Below are 23004 nucleotides of genomic sequence, written 5' to 3' on the forward strand. Positions count from 1 at the left end.
TAGCAGAGGGACATTTCACAAGCTAAAACAAAAGATAAGCTAATGCATTTCCTTCCTATTACTTAGGATTTGTAATCTTAGATGCTTAGTTCAGGTATGGCTTTGGGAGATTTATTTTCCCTGCCCTGATTCCTCGCTGACTGGGAGAGAACACACAGAAAGAGACAAAGCAAAAACTTTCCCCCACAGATTTGAAAGCATTTTCTCCCCTTATTGGTCCTTTTGGTCAGGTGCCAACCAGGTTATTTGAGCTTCTTAACCCTTTACAGGTAAGGGAGGGATTTTATGCTACCCGTAGCTGTATGTTCATGACAGCACTGTTCAAAAACAGAACCACCAACAACAAAAGAGATAGTCCCTGCTTAGTTGCATGCAGAGAGTCATAGGGCTGATACTACATTTAACAGACCAATGGCCTATTTGGACCACTGATGTCTGTGACAGTGGCCTATAAATAGGAGTCAATACACAGTTATAGCTGGAATGTTGCATGCACATGTTATGGGAAAGTATGTTGGAATTTGGGTTTAAAGAATCAGGCAAAGGAATGAAATCGTAATTTCCACAGTGGCCTACAGAGACATCCCCTTCGTTTTAGAATATTTGTCTTGAGGTTTTATAAAGAGGATTTAAACTCTTTGCACAATAACTGAAAACGAATACACATCCCCCAAACCACTGAACTGACGTCGATCACCACTTTCATCTTGGAGGCATGTTCTCCCATTTCCTGGACCACAGGACCAGTCTATACACAATTGAAAGACAAAGGGCTTGGGCAGCTCCTCACCAGCGAGACAGCAGGAATGAAAGTGGTTCCTTTGTCGTGCTGATGTTGGGACATCCTCAGTGGGTAGCTGAAGGGTTTCATTTACAATGGCAATATTGAAAATTAGTAGCCACTGGCTTTCCAAGTGCTATTAGCAAATTGCTAGATCAAGACAGCCGCCTGACTACATGAGGGAGTTAAAACAAAAACCACGCAAAAAAGCCAACCACCATCATTGATACTGAGACCTTAGTGGTTCAGGAGCCAAATTAGCAATCAGCATCACCCAAAGAGCCATAATAATGTAAATGCATTGTTTATTTACTATTTATATACTTATTGTCAGAGCAACAGGACTGACCAAGTATTCTACAATTGGTTAATAACATAGTAAAAGCATCCTGATTAATAATTAAATCAGTTTTAATATGTGCTGCAAAGAGCCACAGGAGACACATTACAGAGCCTCAGTCAAAGCATCACTGTCCTAGGTGTAACTCTAAAAGCAAGAAAGCGAAGGGCCATGAATTAGGCTATTGAAACACAAATACTAATCAATCAAGGGTGGGGGAGGGTTGCTAACGTGTAGAGTGAGGTTTTAGCTACTATGGACTTCGGGCCACATTCTACTCACTCAGTCACAGTAGTTGCTTGAATTTCTCCAGATTTACATCACTAACAACAGAATTTGGCCCTTTACATTCAGGGGCAAATCGTTATGCATTTAATTTTCAAGTTCTAGATGATGTAGCAAGAACACTGTTAGGTAACTGTCATTCTCTATGTACATTTATCACAGGTCTTAGGTGTCTGCTCAGGTAAGATCTATTTGTGCAATCCTATTTGTGTTTGAAAGAATCACCAGAGTACATACCAAATGCTGCTAACTCAGGTTCCTTCTTCCATTTCCCCAGTGATGCAGGAGGGTTAAGCCAGATCACTGTACTATGCAAAAGTAAGTCTCCCATGGAAAGGTCTGCAACCTGCCAATCAAACATATGAAAATACAAAAGCACCAGTGTAAAGGGTTTTCACTGCTTTAGTAAAATTCATCTAAATCTACTCTAAAAAGCAGCAAACTTTTGGAGCAAGATTTTCCGTCAGGACTAGGCAGTTGCAATTATGTGCAAACAGATTGTGCCAAATGCTAACTGCATTCAATGCTAACTGATCATACATGCAATCAAATCCCTAATTTTTGTGCATAAGTTAGGTACAGCCTAGTGTTGAAAGGTTTAATTTCACAACGAAGCAAAAAAAAAAATCTCTGAACTCTTACAGTATTTGTCTATCTCTCCCTGTTTCAGTTTCTCTTTATGTTGTTTTACATTTAATGTGCTCAAAGAATTGAATATTTCTACTAGCTGAAACCAGCCACAGTTCTTCTGGTACACAACTTCGCCTCCTGTACACAGCTCTGCCAAGGAATATTAATTGAACCTGCAAGTCCTACGTATTTCCTGAGCAAAGACCAATAACAGTGCTAACCTTTGTGGGCAGACATACAATAAAGTAGTCAAGACAACTAGATTTTTCACTTTGATCTCCAGAGGCAACAAGTCAGTTTCATTAAGACTCACCCTTTCCCACATCTAGAAGCTGTTTTCCACCTTCCCCCCCATGAACACACAAATTGAGAATTTAGCACTTGTGAGAAGCGCTAAGTTGACATCTCTGGAAAGTTAAGTCCTCCATTTAGCCACAGAACAGAGTAGAACATGGGTAACAGCAGTGCCTGCTTCCCCACACTGTCCCCCTGCCCTGAACTGGTGGGACCTCTAGACCCTAGGGTAACCCGGTCTCACTTGTGTTTAAATGTCAGTAAGTTACTAGCACACAAGACTGCTCCTCTTCAATCCAGGGTTATAGCACTTCCACTCACTCCTGCCTACCAGACTCAACTCTGGTCTCCACATACCTCTTGCTAGTCTTAACACCAATTGTCCAACTCTGCTTGCACCTGCAGCCTTTACAGTGCTGCTACCCCCAGGACTACCCTCCTCCATGAGCACAACTGCCTCTCCTGCTTAACCTCCACTGCCTCCAAGCTGCTGCTGAAGCTCACCCCTCTCATCCCAGCCCCACTTTCTCATCTCAAGATTCTCCTCACCATTCCCGCAGGCTGCTGCTCTAGTCCCCCTTCTCTGCTTTGTTGAATCCTCATTTCATACCTTAGTCTCACCAACCTTCCATGGTGAGGTTCCACCTTGAAAGAGTTCAAAAGAAGTGGTCTACATTTTCAATGGTAACTAGCAATTCTGAGATATCCAATTTGAAATGGGCCTTATTTTCACAGGTTAAGCATTCAGCACTCTCTGGAAATCATGCCCCTTTAAGGAGTCTTGAGATGGGCACCCAAAACCACCAGTCACTGCTGAAACATTGTTTCTATGTATTGGTCTCCAAGATTATACCATCCCTTTAAGGAGAACTTTTAGCATGTCGTGCCAAACACAATGCAGAAAAAGGAATTTGTCATGGTAGCTGTAACAATATGCAGTAATTCATACCAGAAGAAAGACTCCTGAATAACAGACTTGTAAGGATTTTATTCTTGGCTTTCTTTATTACCTCTTTTTTTTCCCCTGTCTGTTCTGCTATGAGTTGATCAAACACTGCACCATACTCTTCATGTATTTTCTGCATTTCATTAATATGGCTGGCAACTTTGTTCATTGTTTTTATGGCCACTAGAGGAAAAAGCAAGTGGAAAATAACTAGTTACATAGTTGCTTCGTGGAAAGAGTGAGGGGAAAGAAATGTGCCCTACCCCCCAGTTTAGCAGGTAAACACGGTTCCATAGTTCAGCACCTTACCATCAAGGTGGTAGTGTTCTTCACTGTCTGCATCAGTCAGAGCGAAGAGTTCCCTCAGCAGGAGAGGGTACTTTAGTATCCGCTGGATAGGTTTGATAAGGTAAGACTCCAGTGTTGAGGAGTGTTGCCGTCTAGGATTCTGAGCATCCAAAAATGCCTTAAAAGCAGTGTCTGTCTTAGCTAGGAGTTAGAATTAAAAATTGTTTTTAATTAGCCCGAACATCTGCCAGTATGAAGTAACTTTTTAGAGGGTGAAATTTACTTGCCTAGGATAAGCGTGGTTTGTGGAGAAATACACATTTTGATCAAGTATACAATACCATGTTTTATACACTTCAGGTTTTTAGTTAGTATCAAATGCCATAGAGAAGTAACTCATGACTGATCATCATACCAAGATAAACATCTTTTATTTAGCCATCCTCTGTCACATTATTTCTAGTACCGTAGAGCGGTATGAAGCCCACCAACCCTCCTCCCTCCCTTAGTTTAATCAAAAAGTGTCACTGCTATTTATAAGAATTCACAGCAGTAGTGTCATAGGTATGTCTGGTCTTGTTAATATTACGTGCATCTTTAATGGCATTTTGTTGTTACTCTTCAGCCTTAAAGTACAGCATAAACAGCAAACATGAAAACATTTGTAAGGAGGTGGAACAATATACCGATGGAACTAAATAAATTATACACGTACGTTATACCGGTGATATATTTCAGACATACTAGATAGAGGCATGGTGCAGTAAATTGTTAGCAATGCTCTATTTATAGGCAGGATGATTTTTCTACTGCTCCCAACCCCAGATATTGTTCAAGAATGGATACTATAAAAATGTGAGTATGCTGTACAGCAAATATTCCCTCCATAAGGATAACTGTTTCCAGGAGACGCTGGGCATTTAGTAGACAGTTATATCAATACAATAAAGTTATTACAATTTAAAATAAAAAAGGCACCGCCACTGCAACCAGAAGGCTATAGGACCACCCAAAACTGCATATGAAAATGCTGCAATACATATACATTCTACCAGACTTTTAAAGATTTATCTTTGGAGCAAGCAGGGCTCCAAATCTGAGCCTACAATTCAACAGATACAAGGATTTTAAAAGGCTACCAGCCAAAGATACCCAGCTTATGTCCTTAATAAGGTCAACCTAGATGCTGCCAGGAGAGAGCATAAAAGTGGCTGGCAACAAATCATTTATTCATGTATTCAGGGGGATTGCCAGCATCTGTCTGCATGGTAAATAGAGTTTACAATTTAAAAAATAAATAAATAAAAAACAGAAGTCTTCTGGCTTATTTATCTGACATCAAGTGCTCCTTGAAAAATTCAGAGCATATTTTTTCTAATTATGTTGCTCCTGCAACTGGAACTGCTAGTCTACCCACCATCCAAAATAAAAATATAATTATATGAAGCTTTGCTGAATCCACTACTAGATTAACTCTTTCAAGGTGAAAGTCAATCCCGCAGAGCAGACACATTGAAACCCAGCTCCACAGGCACAGCAGCTCTTCAGCGTGGTATGGAGGTGGCGATCTTCTGCAGCACCTCATGGAGAGGGAGGAAAAAGGGCCACACACGCTGACCCAGATTAGAATAGTAGCAGCAGAGGAAGATTTTCCTTGTCCTCCGCTCCCTGCCAAGTTTCTTTGGGTTTTAACATAGGACATTAGCCAGACTTCTGTAGTACATGGCCCTTAATTCCTGTGGGTATCACAAGCTTCACTCCAAGTGCAAAGGCACACTTATTTGACCTGCCTTCTCCAACACCCCCGCCTTCCCCCCCGCCCCCCACACTCTCTCTATCCTGCATGCACAATTCTCCCTGGGGGAAGGAGGCGAATGCACAAACTGTGCAGGACAGATGTTAGTCACATTGCTTAAATGTGCTACTGGATAGGGCTCAGATGCTATGGTAGTAAGGGTGTTATAAAAACCACATTAGTATTAGTGTAGATAAAGTTGTGTGAGAGCCCTCTGCACTGGGATAGCCTTTACTGTCATAATGTTAACAGGATTCTCAGTTGGCATTTTGGCACATGCATTGGTGGTCATTTTTTGTGCTTTGTCAGATTGACAACACCTGCAGCCTTTGCACTGTCAGCCACCTCCTATGTTGTGCAAGGGCAGTTTTCCACATCAAAGGAGTGTTTGGAAAAGATACACATAAAGCATGCAGATCTTACCTTTTACTAATACTTTTGGAACTTTAGTATGGCTGGCACAGAAGGCACTGTACAGCTTGAAACGGTCAGCATAGTAAAGAAAGGATCCACCCAAGGAAAACAACACTTTCTACGATTTAAAGAAGTGTGAAAAACCACAAAATCATTAGATTTCCTTTTGACAAAGCTATTGAAATCAGACCACTTAGAAAGAATAAGATCTTCTGTGCCATGTTTTATGGCTATCACACATGATTATAATGTTCCTGACCATCTATACTAGGGTCTCATCCTGCCTGGGAACATTCAGTAATAGCAACTAATCAGAAGATTAGGTGAGGGGGGAATTCCTTGCCAGGTAGCTGGAGAAGAACAGAAGGTCAGAGATTCTTGAATAAGAGACTCTTTTCTACCTGCTCTATATAATCTACTGTAGAACTGATTATTTCCTGTTTAAATTGGTGTTGATCTAGAACAGGGGCTCTCAAACTGGGGGTTGGGACCCCTCAGGGGATTGTGAGGTTATTACATGGGGAGTTGTGAGCTGTCAGCCTCCACCACAAACCCTGCTTTGCCTCCAGCATTTATAATGGTGTTAAATATATTTAAAGGTATTTATAATTTATAGGGGGGGGGAAATCACACTCAGAGGTTTGCTATGTGAAAGGGGTCACCAGTACCAAAGTTTGAGAACCACTGATCTAGAATGTATCATACTGTATATATAATTTTAATGTGCAAATTTTTTTTTCCATGGGTTTATTTGGAACCTAAATACTTCAATATGTTTAATGAGCAAAAAACTAACTTCTGTAATCTGCTGTAGTTACTATCCACTAACTATTAAATATGTAGCTTGAAAGTGATCAAATATTATGTATATTGCAGTTTGTTCCTTCCACCCCCATCCTCAGACAGCTTTATTTTCAGAGCAGGGACTTGTCTTCTCCTCCCCAAATATTATTTGTATTACAGAAATGCTCAGAAGCCCAACCAAGATCAGGGCCTGATGGTGCTATACAAACATGTAGTAAGGAAGTCCTGCCCCAAGAAAAAACGTACAAACACTGCAGAGCCGGCCTGACCCAGTGCTTTGTGCTGTGTGGTGGTGGCGGCAGCATGGCCCGGCTCGAGCTGGGTGGCGCGGTTGTAGCGCCACCTGCCACCAGTGCTCCAGGCAGCATGGTAAGGGGGCAGGGGGAGGGCGGGGGAAGGGGCTGGATAGAGGGAAGGGGAGTTTGGAGTGGTGGACGGGTGGGGAAAATGGGATTGAAGGGGGGCAGGGAGAAAGGGTGTGTGGATGGGGCAGGGATCCCAGATGGGCTGCCAGGGAATGGGGGGGGGTTGAATAGGGCAGGAGTCCGGGGGGAAATGGGGGGGGCAGAGACGAGGTGGGGGCCAGGCCACAACTCCCTCTCCTAACCAGCCCTCCATACAGTTTATGAAACCTGACACGGCCTGCCCCTGGTCAAGTGGGTGGAAGGGTTATTCATCACTGCTAGATATGTTAATATTTATTTTTTAAATATCTTCTATTAAATCTATGCCTATAATCTTAATTTCATATGCAGCAACATCTACAGGATTCATAAAGTGTTTACTTCCATGGAGAAAGCAACAGTTACTTACTCCTGCAGTCTCATTTTATTATTAGGGAACCTGATCTGTTCAGCTCCATGAGTTACTCTTTTATAAAGGTAGGTAACAGAATATTGACAGTTTATTCCTATCTCTGTCCAATGTAAAGAAAACAAGTAAGAGTTTCACGTGGCGGGGAAAAAACCAAACCAAAAATATTTAGGACAGTCCTCTCCAATGTGTTACACTTCTTTGTCACTTCACTTCCCCCATCAGTTCAATGCACAAACTGATTACTGTGAGAATGTAGTGGTAGATGCTTCAGTAACAACATCCAGAGTCTACTAAAGACCATTGCACCAATCAGGGAGACCATGGTTGTTGGCATCACACCAGGCCTTGCATAGAGAAGCTCAGATCTGGTTCAATCCTGCGAATACACAAGTCTCTGGGGCAGCTCCGCCGATGGCACCAGGTATGATTGGGAAGTGAAACCCTTCACATGTCAATGGAGGGCTGTTTTTGTTCATTGTGGAAACCTGGCTAAAGAGCATGGAACACTGCTTTTGAATATAATGATGGATGGAAGGAAGGCCAGATCTTTGTGTAAAATGTCACTATCTCACAAAGTCAAAAACACTTTATGCTCAGGATGTAGCACTGACTACACATATGGAATGACTCTAGCTGCTCGAAGTCTGCCTCAAAGAGGGTTCAGGTCTCTGAGCTGTATGGCAATATGCAGAGTACACAAGTTTGATAGATCCTGCAAATTTGCTTCAGTATAAAGTCATTTTTGAGTCCATAAGCAAGACATGGACTGCAGGAGGCAAGACCTATTCATCAATGAAAGTCCAGTTTGCCCAGCACTACATTTCAGTATGCTTAGTTAAAGGACAAAATTATTTTCTAATGATTAACCATAGTGGTAGGTTGTGTGACTAATACCAGTTTAAAATAAGCAATCAAGAACAAAACCAAAAGGGACTTCTTCCACAAGCTCTTCAATTAATCCATGTTTTTGGAGGAGCAAACCCAATGGAATTATTATTCACCAAGACATCTCGTCCTTTTATCAAGGTCAGCGCTGAAACAAGCAAAAGGACCAGGAGGAGATGCACTGGGTTGTGTTAATTTCAACACTACATGAGTTACTTGCCATAGATTCATCCAATTACAGCGGTGGTGGTTTTATTCATTTAGCAACCAACCCTTCCACACTAGGTCTGTCATAAACAGATAGTTAAGGGTTAATGTCTCTTTTACATGTAAAGGGTTAAGAAGCACAGTAAACCTGGCTGACACCTGACCAGAGGACCAATCAAGGGACAAGATACTTTCAAATCTTGTTGGAGGGAAGTCTTTGTTTGTGTTCTTTGTTTTGGGGGCTGTTCACTCTTGGGGCTAAGAGGAACCAGACATGCAACCAGGTTTCTCCAGTCTTTCTGAAACAGTCTCTTATATGTTCAAAATAGTAAGTACTAGTTAGAAAGGCGGATTAGTCTTATGTTTGTTTTCTAACTTATGAATGTGTACTTTGTTGGAAGGATTTTTTTTACCTCTATTTGCTGTAACTTTGAATCTTAGAAGGGGGGGAGGGAGTCCCTCTATGTTATATGAACTGAATACCCTGTAAACATTTTTCCATCCTGATTTTACAGAGATAGCTTTTAATTAAAGAAAGAAAAAATAAATTTTTTCTTTTTAAGAACCTGATTGATTTTTCTTTGTTTTAAGATCCAGGAAATTGGGTCTGGACTCACCAGGGATTGGTGGGGAGGAAAATGGTGAATTCCTCTTTTTTTTTTTTTTTTTTTTTTAAAATAAGATCCAAGGAGTTTGGATCAGTGCAGCCTCTCAAGGTAACCAAGGAAGGGAAAGGTGGGGGAACAGTTTATTTCCCCTTGTGTTAAGACCCAAGGGGTTTGGGTCTTGGGTTCCCCAAGGAAGGTTTGGGGGGAATGGAAAATGACCCAAAACACTATATTTTTGGTTGGTGGCAGCGCTATCAGATCTAAGCTAGAAATTAAGCTTAGAAGGGTACATGCAGGTCCCCACCTTTTGGACGCTAAAGTTCAAAGTGGGGAACAAATTATTTTTAATTCAGTTTGGGTTTCTTCCCTTTAAGATTTCTACCTTCCTGCCAAAGTATTTGAAATTAAGATTCAAAAGCAGCATTATATTCAATAGCTTGCCATTCCAGCCTACATGTGCATTAAGAGCCTGCCAAGTGCAGAATACAATTTACAGTTCAAAACCATTTCCCCAGTGGCTTCCCTGAACTGGCAATTTAGACTTGTCAGTACTAAGGTTTTACACAATTATATTTCTGCCACTAGCTTTTCCTCAGAGTTTGAAACATGAAATCTAACAAAGAGGTAAATATCGCGCTTTTGCCGAGTGGGATTGATCTATAAAGCTAAATGCAACCTGAACTATAGCTACAGTGTGATATTCTAGTTTCAAGGAGTCATGGTGGCAGGCAACACAAGTTCATGTAAAAATCTTAAAATGTGTCCTTACAAAATAAGAGTCATGGTAGTCAAACTGGTTTGATACAAGGTTAAGAGGACTACTTCTGCAGTACATTTTGCCAGTGCAAAAATACTCTACAGTAAGTATGCCATAAGCCTTATTTAAGTTTTATTTAAACTCTGGCTGAGTGTCTAAAGCAAAGTGTTTACCTTAAATTGGTCAACTTTTTCAAGCTTTTCCAGGTCTGGCACCAGCCTCACTCCATCTTCAAGAGTTTTTAGGAACTCCACCTGGAATGCTACCATTTCAGTCAAATTCCCAAAGAGAACATCGAGCTAATAAAAGAGATAAAAGGTTAATATGCTTAAAATCTCAGTTTAGATGACTTTCCAGCCAGTCACAATTTACAAAACATTAGCACTTAGCATAGACCAGGCTGAAGAAAAGCTAAAGCGTTAGGTCGATGTAAGCTGCCTTGCCACAACCGAGCTGTGGAAGTGCTTTCACTTAAATTTGGCTCCTGCTGAGGTAAAGTGCCTCTTGATGCCAATTTAGTAACACCACCTCCCCAAGTGGCACAGAGTCATGGCTGAGTAATTAGGTTGACGCAGAGTCAGTGTAGACACTGCATTGCTTACGTCGACTGTTACTGGCTTTCAGGAACCACTCTACAATGCCCTATACTGACAATACAATCAAAACAAGCGCTCCTGGTGAGGACACGCACTGCTGACACATGGAGCCAAGCGTGTGCACAAGTGATTTAATAACTGTGGTGGCTGTATGCTGACAAGTTAGGTCAGCATAATTTTGTACTGTAGACATGGCCTTAAACTCCAACAGCACAGCGTGGCTGTTATCAGAAGATCAGACAACATTGATCAGTATTTTTAGAGTCAGTCCATTTAAAAATGTTCCTAAGTAAGTTTAACCCTCATGGCTCCTTCCATTTCTTCCTACATCAGACAATAGAAGTCAAACAAAAAAAAAATCTAGCGGCACTATGGCAACAGTTCCCGTACCTCATCTTGAGTGAGGAAAGTTTCTTTTTGTAGAGGTTTCAGGTATCTTTCCATTAGACAGTTTAAGTCCTTAAAACAAACACAAAAATAAAGAAAATATTTAGTGTAATTTCTTCCAAGTACCTCTCTCAAACTGTTACAGTGACAAAGATCCTCTCTCTAACACTATTGATGTAGTCTTTAGGTTTCATCTGTCTTGTATAAGACGGAGTATATTCTATTTTAGTGAAATTTAAGACAAAAAAAAAAAGACGTGCAATTTAGATTACCAGTACTTATAAACTAAGATATGTGATTTCATCTGAAAATATTTCTCTGTATCCCAACCAAATAAGATTCATGCCACTGTTAAAAAACCCACAACTCTTTATTCAGTTGTTTCAGTTTTAAAATATCTAATGTATTTTGGATGCTTCTATTAAAATTGATGAGAAGTCTTACTGCAAAAGGTAACTTGCCACTAGTCTAGTAAAGTAGTTTTTATTTTTTCATACATGGTACAAAATATATTGCAGAACTTTAACTTTTTAGAAGCTCAACTCTGGAAGGAAAAAGGGAAAAAAACAGACAAAACGTAACTTACTTTGACATAGGTGCGTTCTGTTTCAAGCAATTCACAAATAACCTTGCGCAGTTTATCAGCATCTGTAAGTTGTCTCATGGTGGATAGCTGAGGTCCCGTAAATTCTTGAGGATGCAAACTCGAATCAGAAGGATTCATCTCATGTAGACTGCGACAAAATGCAGCAACTTGTTCTGTACTCTTTAAAAAGAGAAAACATTACGCCTAGTTGTTTTAAAGTAGGAGCTATTTGAACTTTAAGTCTGCTATTGTATACCCCACGTACATACTGTATGTACTAATGTAACTAAGACGTGTGCTGTGCTTCTGTATCGGAGGTTTTATCATCCTGGGCTGGATGTTCCAATCTGCCAAGTTCACTGTCCACAGCATACGCAGTGCAAAGTGACCTTAAAGCAGCCAGAGATTTAACCTGGAAATTTCCCCTTTTGTAGAGGAATAGTTATCTCCTACGCCACCTGCGTCCCTTATCATTGGGGAAAGGGAGAAGGGCCAGCATGGTGAAACCAAACTCTACAACGCCAGATCCTCTGCTGTTATAAGCTCAGTTATGGAGTTTATGCAGGCAGTGGAAATCAGAAAGGCAGGGAATCTACATTAAATCCCATGGGGCCTGGAAAGCCAAGGATGAGGGACCACAGCTGGCTCTGGGCAGCTGTCATTCTGTACTAACTGATTCAGCACTACAAAAGGTGGAGTGATAGATAATTGTCTTCATAAGATTATGTACATAAGCCCTAAGCATTGTGCAAGGGGTATTTTTTAACTAAACCTCAAATAAAAACTAAGCATTGCATAACTGTACCATTTTCATCATTGTAGGATTCACCCTCTCTCCTGTACAGTTCACAACTCCCCCATTGCCCCCATCCCCAGGAAAGTGCAGTTTATTTAAAAAAAAAAAAAAAGGCACCTTAGTCATATCTGATGATTGAAGTTAATTTTTTTATGCTTTTTGCCTCCTGTAATCACTGCAGAGTCAACATAGGTACAGGAGAGCATCAGTCTATTATTCTTGAGCCTCAGACTTGTTTACAAATTTCTACTCAGTTACACCCGTGCAGAGTAATGCTCACGAGAGTTGCACAGGTGTCTTTATGGATATCTTTACTAGCCTCTCTCTACTCAAATATCCCCACCATTACTACAACTAGGGGTACTGTCAAATATCAGAGGGGTAGCCATGTTAGTCTGGATCTATAAAAGAGGCAAAGAGTTCTGTAGCACCTTATAGACAAATGTATTGGAGCATAAGCTTTCGTGGATGAACATCCACTTGGGTATTCACCCACGAAAGCTCATGCTCCAATACGTCTGTTAGTCTATAAGATGCCACAGAACTCTTTGCCGCTTTTACAACTAGGGTAGAGTCACTGGCAGTTGTACTGATGTAAGTGGACCACCACTGTTTTAAACTGCTTTTGTCCAATTCTGTACCTGCTGACAGTGTTAAAGGAGGAGCACAAACCAAATGCAGGAGTGTAGTAAGTGTGGTCCCTGGGAAAAAGAATGGCACAATCTCTTGTAAAGTGTGGTGATCATGGCAAGGATAATATGGGGAGGAGGAATAGCTCAGCAGTTTGAGCATTGGCCTGGTAAACCCAGGGTTGTGAGTTCAATCCTTGAGGGGGCCATTTGGGGAACTGGGGTAAAAATCTGGGGATTAGTCCTGCTTTGAGCAGGGGGTTGGACTAGATGACCTCCTGAGGTCCCGTCCAACCCTCTGATACTATGCTGTTGTAGTCATCTAGCCTGACTATTCTACATCTATTGCTTTTTCATTTCATCTTGGTATAAAACAGCAGGTGGGTCCTAGTCAGATTATTTTCATGGGAAAAGAGGTATTAGCACTGCCTTATACATTCATAGATTCATAGACTCTAGAACTGGAAGGGACCTCGAGAGGCCGTTGAGTCCAGTCCCCTGCCCTCATGGCAGGACCAAATACTGTCTACACCATTCCTGATAGACATTTATCTAGCCTACTCTTAAATATCTCCAGAGATGGAGATTCCACAACATCCCCAGGCAATTTATTCCAGTGTTTAACCACCCTGACAGTTAGGAACTTTTTCCTAATGTCCAACCTAAACCTCCCTTGCTGCAGTTTAAGCCCATTGCTTCTTGTTCTATCCTTAGAGGCTAAGGTGAACAAGTTTTCTCCCTCCTCCTTATGACACCCTTTTAGATACCTGAAAACTGCTATCATGTCCCCTCTCAGTCTTCTCTTTTCCAAACTAAACAAACCCAATTCTTTCAGAGGTCATGTTCTCTAAGCCCCTCGGCCTGCACCGCTTCCAGCAGCTCCCAGTGGCCTGGAGCAGCAATCCGCGGCCAGTGGGAGCCGCGATCGGCCAGACCTGCATACGGGGCAGATAAACACACCAGCCCGGCCTGCCAGAGGCTTTCCCTACACAAGCTGCGACCCATTTAAGAAACCCTGATGTACATTGATTCTGAGGTTGTTCAATCATATGGGACAATATAAAAGAGGTCAGAGTGAGGAAACAGGAGCAAGCCTGGGTGGAACATAACAAGGAGAGGGTTTAAGAGGAGATAAGAAGAGGGAAGGAGGCAGGGTGGAATGAGGAATGTGTAGCAAGTGAGATGGTATGGTATATTAGGCAGTGGCTGCTCAAGTTTCCCCACTTTACTGTTCCTTAATGCAGAGCTGGAGGAAACTCTGGGGTCTGAGCAATTCAGTCTCTGTGCCCCTTCGATCTGCATTAAAGGTTCATTGAAAATGCATTCAGTCTCTGTAGAGAATGACCGGAGAAAGAGAAGGAGCCCTGCCCACCAGGAGTTGAAGGGATACCATCAACTCATTTAACACAGGCCAAACAACTGGCAGGTGGAAATGAATTTCAACTAGTACTGACCTAGGCCAGATATGGACTGGTGACCTAATGGTGAAAGGGTCCCTGTCCCATAGCCATTCTGCTTATGTACAGCCATTAATTCCCTCTAATTCACCTCTATAAGCGTAGTGCCACAAAATCCAAAAGGAGCGTTATCGCCACTTGGTAAGGACTTTCCTAGAACAATACAGTTGCTTCAGCCACAGCTACTTTATGGTTGCCAACACCCATCCAAGCATAAAACTACCATGTATTAGATCAGTAATTATACAAAGGTGACATTTTCTTTAATACGCACATTTACGTGATCAACAGTTTGCAGCCAACTTACAGGAAATACGAATGGCTGAAGAAAAACACTTTTGGTTGGAGTTTGATTATTGCAACAATATCATTCATCTTGAGTAGTTGAGATCTAAACTTCGAGTAAGTAGGTATGGAACAGAGCAGCAATTTATCTGTTCTACCTGAATGATGAGAGTAGGACTAGTTTGCCTCTAATTCAGCTCCTGGGCAGTCTGTAATCTCTCTTTCTGACCCTGCAGTATTTTACTGCTGATTATGGTGCAAGATAACTGAGTTATTTATACAACTGTATTTAATCATGCTATCAATTGTGGGCTCTCTTGTTCCTCACTCCATCTAGGCTCACGAAGGGTTTGATCCTGCACCATTTGGGGTAGGATCAAGTCTGACAGCCCCAATTCAGCAAAGCACTTGGAGTGAAATCCCGGCCCTGGTGAAGTCACTGGAAGTTTTACCACAGACTTCACTGGGGCCAGGATTTCATTCTAGGACTTTATTGGAACTTAAGCATATGCTAACGTGCCTTGTTGAATCAGGGCTGTAGGGAACTGGCAGTTTAAGAAGTGGTGAAGCAGGCCTAAGTTTAGACCGTTCTGGGCCACTGTATTTAATAAGGTAAGTTCCTCAGAAAGGAAGGCTGGTTCAGTGATTAAGGCACTATCCTAGGACCTGGGTCCCTGCTCTGCCATATGCTTCTTGTGTGACCCTCGGAAAGTCACATAGGGCTGGTCTTCTACCTCAAACTAATCCTGAAGTGATCTCAAAAGGTATATCTTGAGGTATCACCCCAACCTGACTTACGTGCGTACACAAAAATCTCTACCTTGAATTAAGTGGTGCTTTAAACTTAAGGTAGCTGCCCATCAGGGGGTGTGGATTGAAGCTCTAGCGCTGCTGAAGCTCAAGCAAGTAATGCAGTGAGGGCTCAGCTACTGTTGCTAATCCAAACACACTATTATACAAGTGTTATTTTGCAGTGTGACTGTTTTCACTCTAGTTCACTCCAGAGGAGTTAACTCTCAGTAGATCGCTGCACTGTTAGCTTGAGCTAAGACAAGCCCTTAGCCTCTTTGTCGCTCACATCTCCATCTGTAAAATGGAGACAATACCACTCCTGTGATGTAAGGAAGTGCTATGAGGATAAATACATTACAGAGACTATTGTGACTGGGGCCATATGTGGACCTAAATGTACGTTTCTACCTATCTTAAGAAACTTCCATTTCAGCCTCTCATTTGGAAATATGTATGATACTGCCTCGATAGAAATAACTTAAGTTTGTAGAAACTATTTATACTGTGTTATATCAGCTGTGACTTTTGCAATGCAGAGTATAGGAAATATGTAGCCACAAAAAGACAATCACATTTGTAACGGTTATTAGAGTTTAGAACTTGAGGTCTAGGTGGTTTTGAACTTTTTATAAAGTAGAGCAATTTTGTTTTTTAAACCCCCCCACACATTTTGCAACAGTTTAACTATGGGTTATCATGCCTTTCATAGAAGTTGTTCACGTTAAGTCATTGGAAAAGATGGACTACGTAAAGAACAGGGAAAGCTCTGAATATCATGAACTACTAGATAGCAATTTTAAATGCTCATTTAGGTGAAATGCTCATTAGTTTAAATGCCTTAGTCTGACACTATTCTAGTGAGGGTGGTGTAACAATTCCTGTGTTCCAAAATATTGGCCCACAATAAGGCATGGATTTGTTCTTTTTTCCCCCTTCACATATGGAAGCTTTGAGATGACCAGTCAAAAATTTCAGTCATGTCAGGGGCCAGCTAGCAACACTTCTACTTTGCAATTTGGATTCCTCACATCAAGTTATATTTTAAAACTGGTAAAAATACAAGTATTTAAAATCGATGCTTTGCAACAGACAAATTACAAATCTCAAGGTCATTGACATTCATGAACTTCTCCATGTTTGCTCAAGACACACGCATCAAATCATCTTTTTGCATGCACCTTTAGAAAGGAGTTCTCTGCCATGTCTTTTATTTAGAGAAAGTAAATAGTGACAGGCTGAAAGAAACACACTTTACAGCCAGCTAAAGTAGTGTTAGTTATGATACAGTGCAGATTTTACTTTAACTTCTTAAACACTTTATTAAAATGTCACCATTATCCAATTGCCTAGCAATTTAGGGGGAAGAGAACAGAGTAATTTGGTAGACAGATAAACAGCTAGCTCCCTTTACCTTCCAATTCCAGATCTGTTCCCTACCAAGCACTGGTGTAGTGAGAGACCAGTTCAGGGTGTGTTAGTTTATGTCAAGGAAACTATTGCATCATATTTAGGGGTCAATCCTGCAAACCTTCAAAGTCACTACTTGGGATCAGTTTTGTGAGTGATGGAATTACTGGTGCAAACAAGGGTTTGTAGGATTGGGTGCCAGGTCTGTGCACACCAAACAAACAAAAGCCATCCCCACCCTGCAAAGAGCTCAGTAGGTAAACTAATCTCACATCCTTCCTGGGAAGGAGCATTTCCTCAAAAGTTGAGCATGTGGACATCATTGAAACAGTTCGTGTTTTGGCCGATTGTCCTCTAATTGAGAGAAGACTACAATTTCCTCTGCCAGTCCCCATTTAAAAAATAAAATAATAGGGGTGAGTGTGTGTAGTCAAATGTGGTCCTTCAGGGCACTCAACACCTCAACCCAAAAATGGACAAATTAACTTTTTATTTAAAAAAAAACAAAAACAAAACGAAAAAAACACACACAAAAAAAAAACTGTTCTCCAAAATCCAAACAAAACTTCACGAAAATCCCACCAAGGGTTGGCCTAGATTGTTACGGAAACTGCATATGCTAAAAAAAACAACCTTCTGCGGGCATAAGCATTACTGTTTACTTAGTATCACATTTATAACCTTCTTAAAAAATTACTACACCATGAGGCTACATTAGGCTAATTGCTTAATCTAGTTACACTGCACAACAGTAGATCTGCTCACCAAATGCAGCATGTGATAAAGAGAATCGCAGGGTCTCTCCATGCCTTTGTTCCTGGGTTTATGTTTAACTCTCCAAAAAGCTGACATCATTGGAAGATATTGTTGTGAAAATTCTGTTACTCAGCATTTTCAGTAACAAATACACTAAAAAAAGAATCCACATTTCTTTCCATATTCAGCTGATATGAAATTCTTTCCTGCTCCAGACAAGTGTTCTTTCCTCATAGTCCATGCTGCTTACTTGAGACACAAGCACAGAAAACATCCTCTCCTGTATTTTAATGAGAGGGCAGCTACTGCACTTCTGTAAGACTCTGCTCCTGTGTCATTTGCTGTAGGCCTTGTTCTTTCAATAGATCAATGAGAATTTAATTCTCAGCTCTAACTAGTGAAGTCACTTCTGAAGACTCCCTTTCATGAAACGGTCATATGAGAGCTCCTGCAAGAAATGGCTGAAACGTGCAGAGGGGAAGCTGACAGTGGAATAGAAATGTCTATTGCTTGTGGATTAGTATCAGCTGATTGGCTGCAACCTGTACTGCATAAGATTATTAAACATCAGGGCAGACAGCACACACTAATAAGACAACTTTAAAAAGCCAGTTAGATTATTGGAAAACCTTCACTTCCCCATTTTAATCCTTTTACCTCAACTTCTACATGTGTTGAGGGATTTGTATCAATAGATAATTTTGGTTCTCATTAACACGGCAAAAGATTGATCTTCACAGAACACTTTTGGTAAATGAAATGCATACAGAGTCATTAGTGCACGGTACCTTAATCACAGCTGCAAGGTAATTAGTTTTAAATTCAAGAGACATGTCTTAAATTAGAAAAAAGGAAATGAACATCCAGTAGCATTTCAACTCATTAGATTTTTAAAACATCCACAAGCGGGGAATGTGGCAGATCACTAAACAAAGTGCTACTGACCTGATCACCACAGTAAATGTGTCATGATGGCGACAATGTGCAAAATACTTAAGCTTTTGTTGCTCTGTGATATTGAGAACCTGCCTCTACATGTTTTAACCTCCAGACCAAGTGTGTTAAATTTATATAAATTAGCCCACTTTAAGCAAATAAGCAGATAATTACAAAGGCTAGTTTTTGTTAAATAAAACTTACACTAGTAAGTTAGCTACATGGTATCCCATTAAACTAGAGATGGATGACTGACAAAGATGTTACTTAGAACTGGTTTAAATTCTCATACAGATCTTGGATTAGAAATTGAGGCTATGTTTACCCAGAGGTTGGCAATGTATTCACTCTAATTTAAGGTTTCGCGTGCCAGTCATACATTTTAATGTTTTTTAGAAGGTCTCTTTTTATAAGTCTAATATAAAACTAAACTATTGTTGTATATAAAGTAAAGAAGGTTTTTAAAATGTTTTAAAAGCTTCATTTAAAATTAAATTAAAATGCAGAGCCTCCCGGACTGGTGGCCAGGACCCAGGCAGTGTGAGTGCCACTGAAAATCAGTTCGTGTGCCACCTTCGGCACCTGTGCCATAGGTTGCCTACCCCTGGTCTACACTATGGACCTCACAGCGGCACAACTGTACAACAGCAGCTGTGCCGCCGTAAGGTCGCCTGTGTAGCCGGTCTATGCCGACAGGAAACTACCCTCGACAAGTGGCAGCAGCTATGTCAGCAGGAGAGCAGCCACCAGTGTAGCACTGTTCAGACTGATACTTTTATCACGGGGGGGAGGGGGGGAGAAGGTGGAGGTTCCCACAGCCCTGACTGACAAAAAGGGTTTGCCAACAAATGTGCTTGTCTAGACAGTCTATAAATGTGCACATCCCACTGAAATTCAGAGGAGTTTGGCTTAGAGGGGCTTTGACCTTTCTCTAGTGCAACTTTTGTTTAAAAATAAAATTATATATAAGGAGTTTGCCTATATTTACATCTTTACAATTGGGAGATACTGCGCTCACTAAAAGTCAGCTGTACATGGGCTGCCTTAACTTTTAAAAGAAAGAAGAGATTAGAATCTCAAAACACACACACACACACACACCCCCCCACCACCCTAGAGATTAAAAACACCAGACCTATCAATCAATTCCCTCTTCCTATGCAGGATTGTTTCTATAATGCATTTTCTAATGCTGTATCTAACACAATTTTAAGACATCCCATCTCTTGCTGTTTACAGCAGGATAAGTCCATTGAAATAATGAGGTTTTGTTCTAATTCTTCCCAATTTAATGGATACCTGCTTAGGAAATGGCAAAAAAAACCACAAAAAAACCCACCACCCTTTTTTCCTTTCCCCCTTCTTTGTGATATATGAAAGGAGCCTAGAAGTGTCTCCTGCTTGTTTTTTCCATTCTAAATTCACATCTGGTGTGCTCTGGAACTATTTTAATATCAGGAAAAAACACTGTCTGAAGGTTAGAAAACAAGCGGTGAGGGGTTGCTGGAGAAGATGGGAAGAGCTGGCAACAGCACGGGGGACTCTCAACCCTCCTTTATCAAGTCAGAAGGGAACAAGCCCAAGTTTTGCAGAATTCTTTGCATGTTACAGACATGCCTCTCATAGTAGCCATGCTCATATAGCATCTCCACTGATCACTGCCTTCAAACTCTCTCCTCTCCCCACTTCCTCTAGGTATGTTTCACTGTGTAATGAGACAGCCAGTGTGAGTTAAGGCTGATGATGAATCATGTTCACATCATCTCAGTAGGATTGGAAGGAGGTGGCAATAGCATGGAGAAAACACCTTTCTTGCCTTACCCTGCAAATGGCTTCCAGGGGATCTTAGGAGGACGACCTGTGATGAGAGTACCTTCATAGAGAAGATTAACAGACTCTACTGTCAGCTAATTAAATGCCCAGTGATACAGAAGACATTTTAAAGCGAAGCACAAATATAAAGAGGAATTAAGAACAAAAGTCAGAGCCCCCTTTCCAGTGCAGCTTCTGAAGAAGCTGCACATTTACTAGCACTCTCTCTGGCTTTAACAGAACTATTTTTAAGTTTTGTCGAAATTCAAGAGCAGGGGAGAATTGTAAAGAATACAGAGGTGTTCTAAATATAAACAAAGAAAGTAGAGTTAGCAAGTTAGAATATATTTGTTGTCAATATAAATATATTCTGTACTGAAAAAAGACACACCCCTCCCTGCCTTTTGATTCAAGACTTAAAAAAAAAAAAAAACCAAAACAAGTTTAAAAAGGGGAAAACACAGAACAAAACACTGAACTCAAAATTTCTCCCCCATGAATCACATACGTTATGTATAATGAGAGGCTTCTTCAAAGATACACATTTCCAAATATTAGAAAACGCAAAACAGGTGATAATGTTTAATTTACACACAATGAAATTTCCACCTCATTAAATTTACAAGTTAGTTACAGTTCTTACTCTTTTATCATAAGTGTAATAACTACTAAAGCACTGTTCCTTAGCACAGCCAAAGCACATGGCTGATCACAGAATTCATACACCTTGCTTTAGGCAGCTGATAGTTCATGGAAGCACAGTGTGAAATGGGACATCACAGCCTCTCACATGATTCATACATAAAACTTTTTAAAGCTACAGAAAATCCAACCACAGCAAGAGTATCCATAGCCAAGTTAGCAATAGATACCATTAATATGTGGACCATTTTTCTGCTAAGAAACATTCATTTCAGACCTCATTACAAATCATGCAGGTATCCACACTTAAATTAAAAAAAAAAATTCTACACACAGTACTTCCCCCACTTTTGAAAAATATAATTTTATACTTACTATAAAATGATTCCCCAGGAAAATCTAGAGACGAAGTTTAAAGGTAATCTTCAGCTTTACATACAAGTTCTGTTTATGTTTCATGCATAGAAATGCTTTCTCCTATCTACCAAAGGAAAGGCTACAAGCTAGTATGACATAAGAGATCAGGAAACAAGAGGCCAGGGGCTTTTTCCTGCCTTTCAATTATGATAACCTAATAGTGGTATTTGGGGATCGGTTTATGACTCACCAAGACACATTTGCAACTAAAACAAAATGATGGGAAACCACAGAAATAGATATATAGAGAGAAAGCGAGCAAGCAAGCACAGGGAGGAGACACTGAGAATCAATGAGCTCAGTCCTACATAGTTTATACTCCCTATACAGTGAATTCTGTAGAGCTTGAGTTACTAACACAGCATCAATTATGCAGCAAGAACTTAAAATACAACAGCCAGCCCTTTTACAGTAATCTTACCATATGTACTTGATTCAACTTCAGAGAACACTAATCTCCACAGATCATTTTGTACAGTATTCACTATTACCACAGCTAGAACAAACTACCAAGCCATGCCAGAACTCATCCCTTAATAGACAGCAATTAGCAATCTATTTGTGCAGCCTGTTAACTATAATTGGAGAGTTCTGCTTTAATCAAAGGTAGATTGGCTGTAATTGGTTTTGCATTTAAGCTGCTAACATGTAAACTATACTATTGATTTAAGGCAATAATATAACTTTTGTGCTTCACACCTTTGGAAATTACTAAAGAGAAAAGGAAAGGAAAATGTGATAAATCAGTCTGGAAATGCATTCAGCTCACCTGCCCAAGAGGAGGAAGTGATAGAGGTGCTATATTTTAATATGTGAAAGCATTATCACACAGCACAGAAGATCAGAACCAGGTCTACTCTTTACCCCTCATGGATCCAGAACACAGCTCTTACTCAACAGGTGTTGATGTGCTGTAATCAAGGCTGTAATTTGTTACACTCTGTATCACTTGTAAACACCTTAAAAGTAAGATCAACATTTTCCTAGGGAAGATGCTCTAATCATGCACAGCTGTGAAGTCAGCATGTCAGCTGTGACTCTACTGCACTTTAGGTCTTTGTAATGTGAAAATGAAAATCTCTCACCTTGCTCATCCTATCAGTCTCATCAGAGGACTCCAAATCAGGCACTTCTGCTTCTTCTGCAGCTGCCTCAGCACAGTTGTCTTGTTCACTGAAAAGCGTGTGCCCTGCCAAAATTGACATATATGCAGAAACAAAATAGTGGGTTATGCAAAATGAGAGAAGTTTAGAGAAGTGAATAATGAGCTTTCATGAACATTCAGGTTCTCATCCTGCAATGAGCTCGGCAGGCATCTGTGCCAGTGGTTCCTTGGATGCACAGGGGCCTACCAGCATTCAGCTCACTGCAGGAGCAGGACCTAAACAGGGATTTGAGCACAAAGGTTTCATGGCCACATATGAAATTTGATTGAACTATAAACACTAATCACATAATGTTATGGGCCTGATTGAAGTTAGAGGCCACAAAAGCTGATGCAGAGTTAAGGCCAAGCTCCATGTTGAGATTAGGTTTTTATAAAGCTCCATCCCTACAAAGGCCTGTGCTTAACTTTATACTTGAGCAATTCCACCGAGCTCCTTGTGACTACTCGTGTGTAGAGTTGAGTACATCTTTCCAGGATCCAGGCCTTAG

General features: G+C 40.7%; 1 protein-coding gene across 4 annotated transcripts in view; it reads right to left on the bottom strand.

The window, feature by feature from the left end:
* The window catches only part of TIAM1 (TIAM Rac1 associated GEF 1), a 248546-nt gene that overhangs the window by 9889 nt on the left and 215653 nt on the right, over window positions 1–23004 (bottom strand). The window contains exons 16-23 of one of the 4 annotated variants that reach the window (XM_045002300.1): window positions 22434–22537; window positions 11420–11599; window positions 10837–10905; window positions 10024–10149; window positions 5783–5891; window positions 3586–3765; window positions 3341–3459; window positions 1644–1752 (exon numbers count right to left, since the gene is read on the bottom strand). In XM_045002300.1, the coding sequence (XP_044858235.1) occupies window positions 1644–1752; window positions 3341–3459; window positions 3586–3765; window positions 5783–5891; window positions 10024–10149; window positions 10837–10905; window positions 11420–11599; window positions 22434–22537 (996 nt within the window). Of the gene's footprint in view, window positions 1–1643; window positions 1753–3340; window positions 3460–3585; window positions 3766–5782; window positions 5892–10023; window positions 10150–10836; window positions 10906–11419; window positions 11600–21306; window positions 21661–21769; window positions 21887–22117; window positions 22242–22433; window positions 22538–23004 lie in introns of those variants that run through there. The other 3 variants (XM_045002303.1, XM_045002301.1, XM_045002302.1) reach the window with 3 other exon arrangements.

The sequence above is a fragment of the Mauremys mutica genome, chromosome 1, assembly GCF_020497125.1.
Source record: "Mauremys mutica isolate MM-2020 ecotype Southern chromosome 1, ASM2049712v1, whole genome shotgun sequence".
Classification (NCBI taxonomy): Eukaryota; Metazoa; Chordata; order Testudines; family Geoemydidae; genus Mauremys; species Mauremys mutica.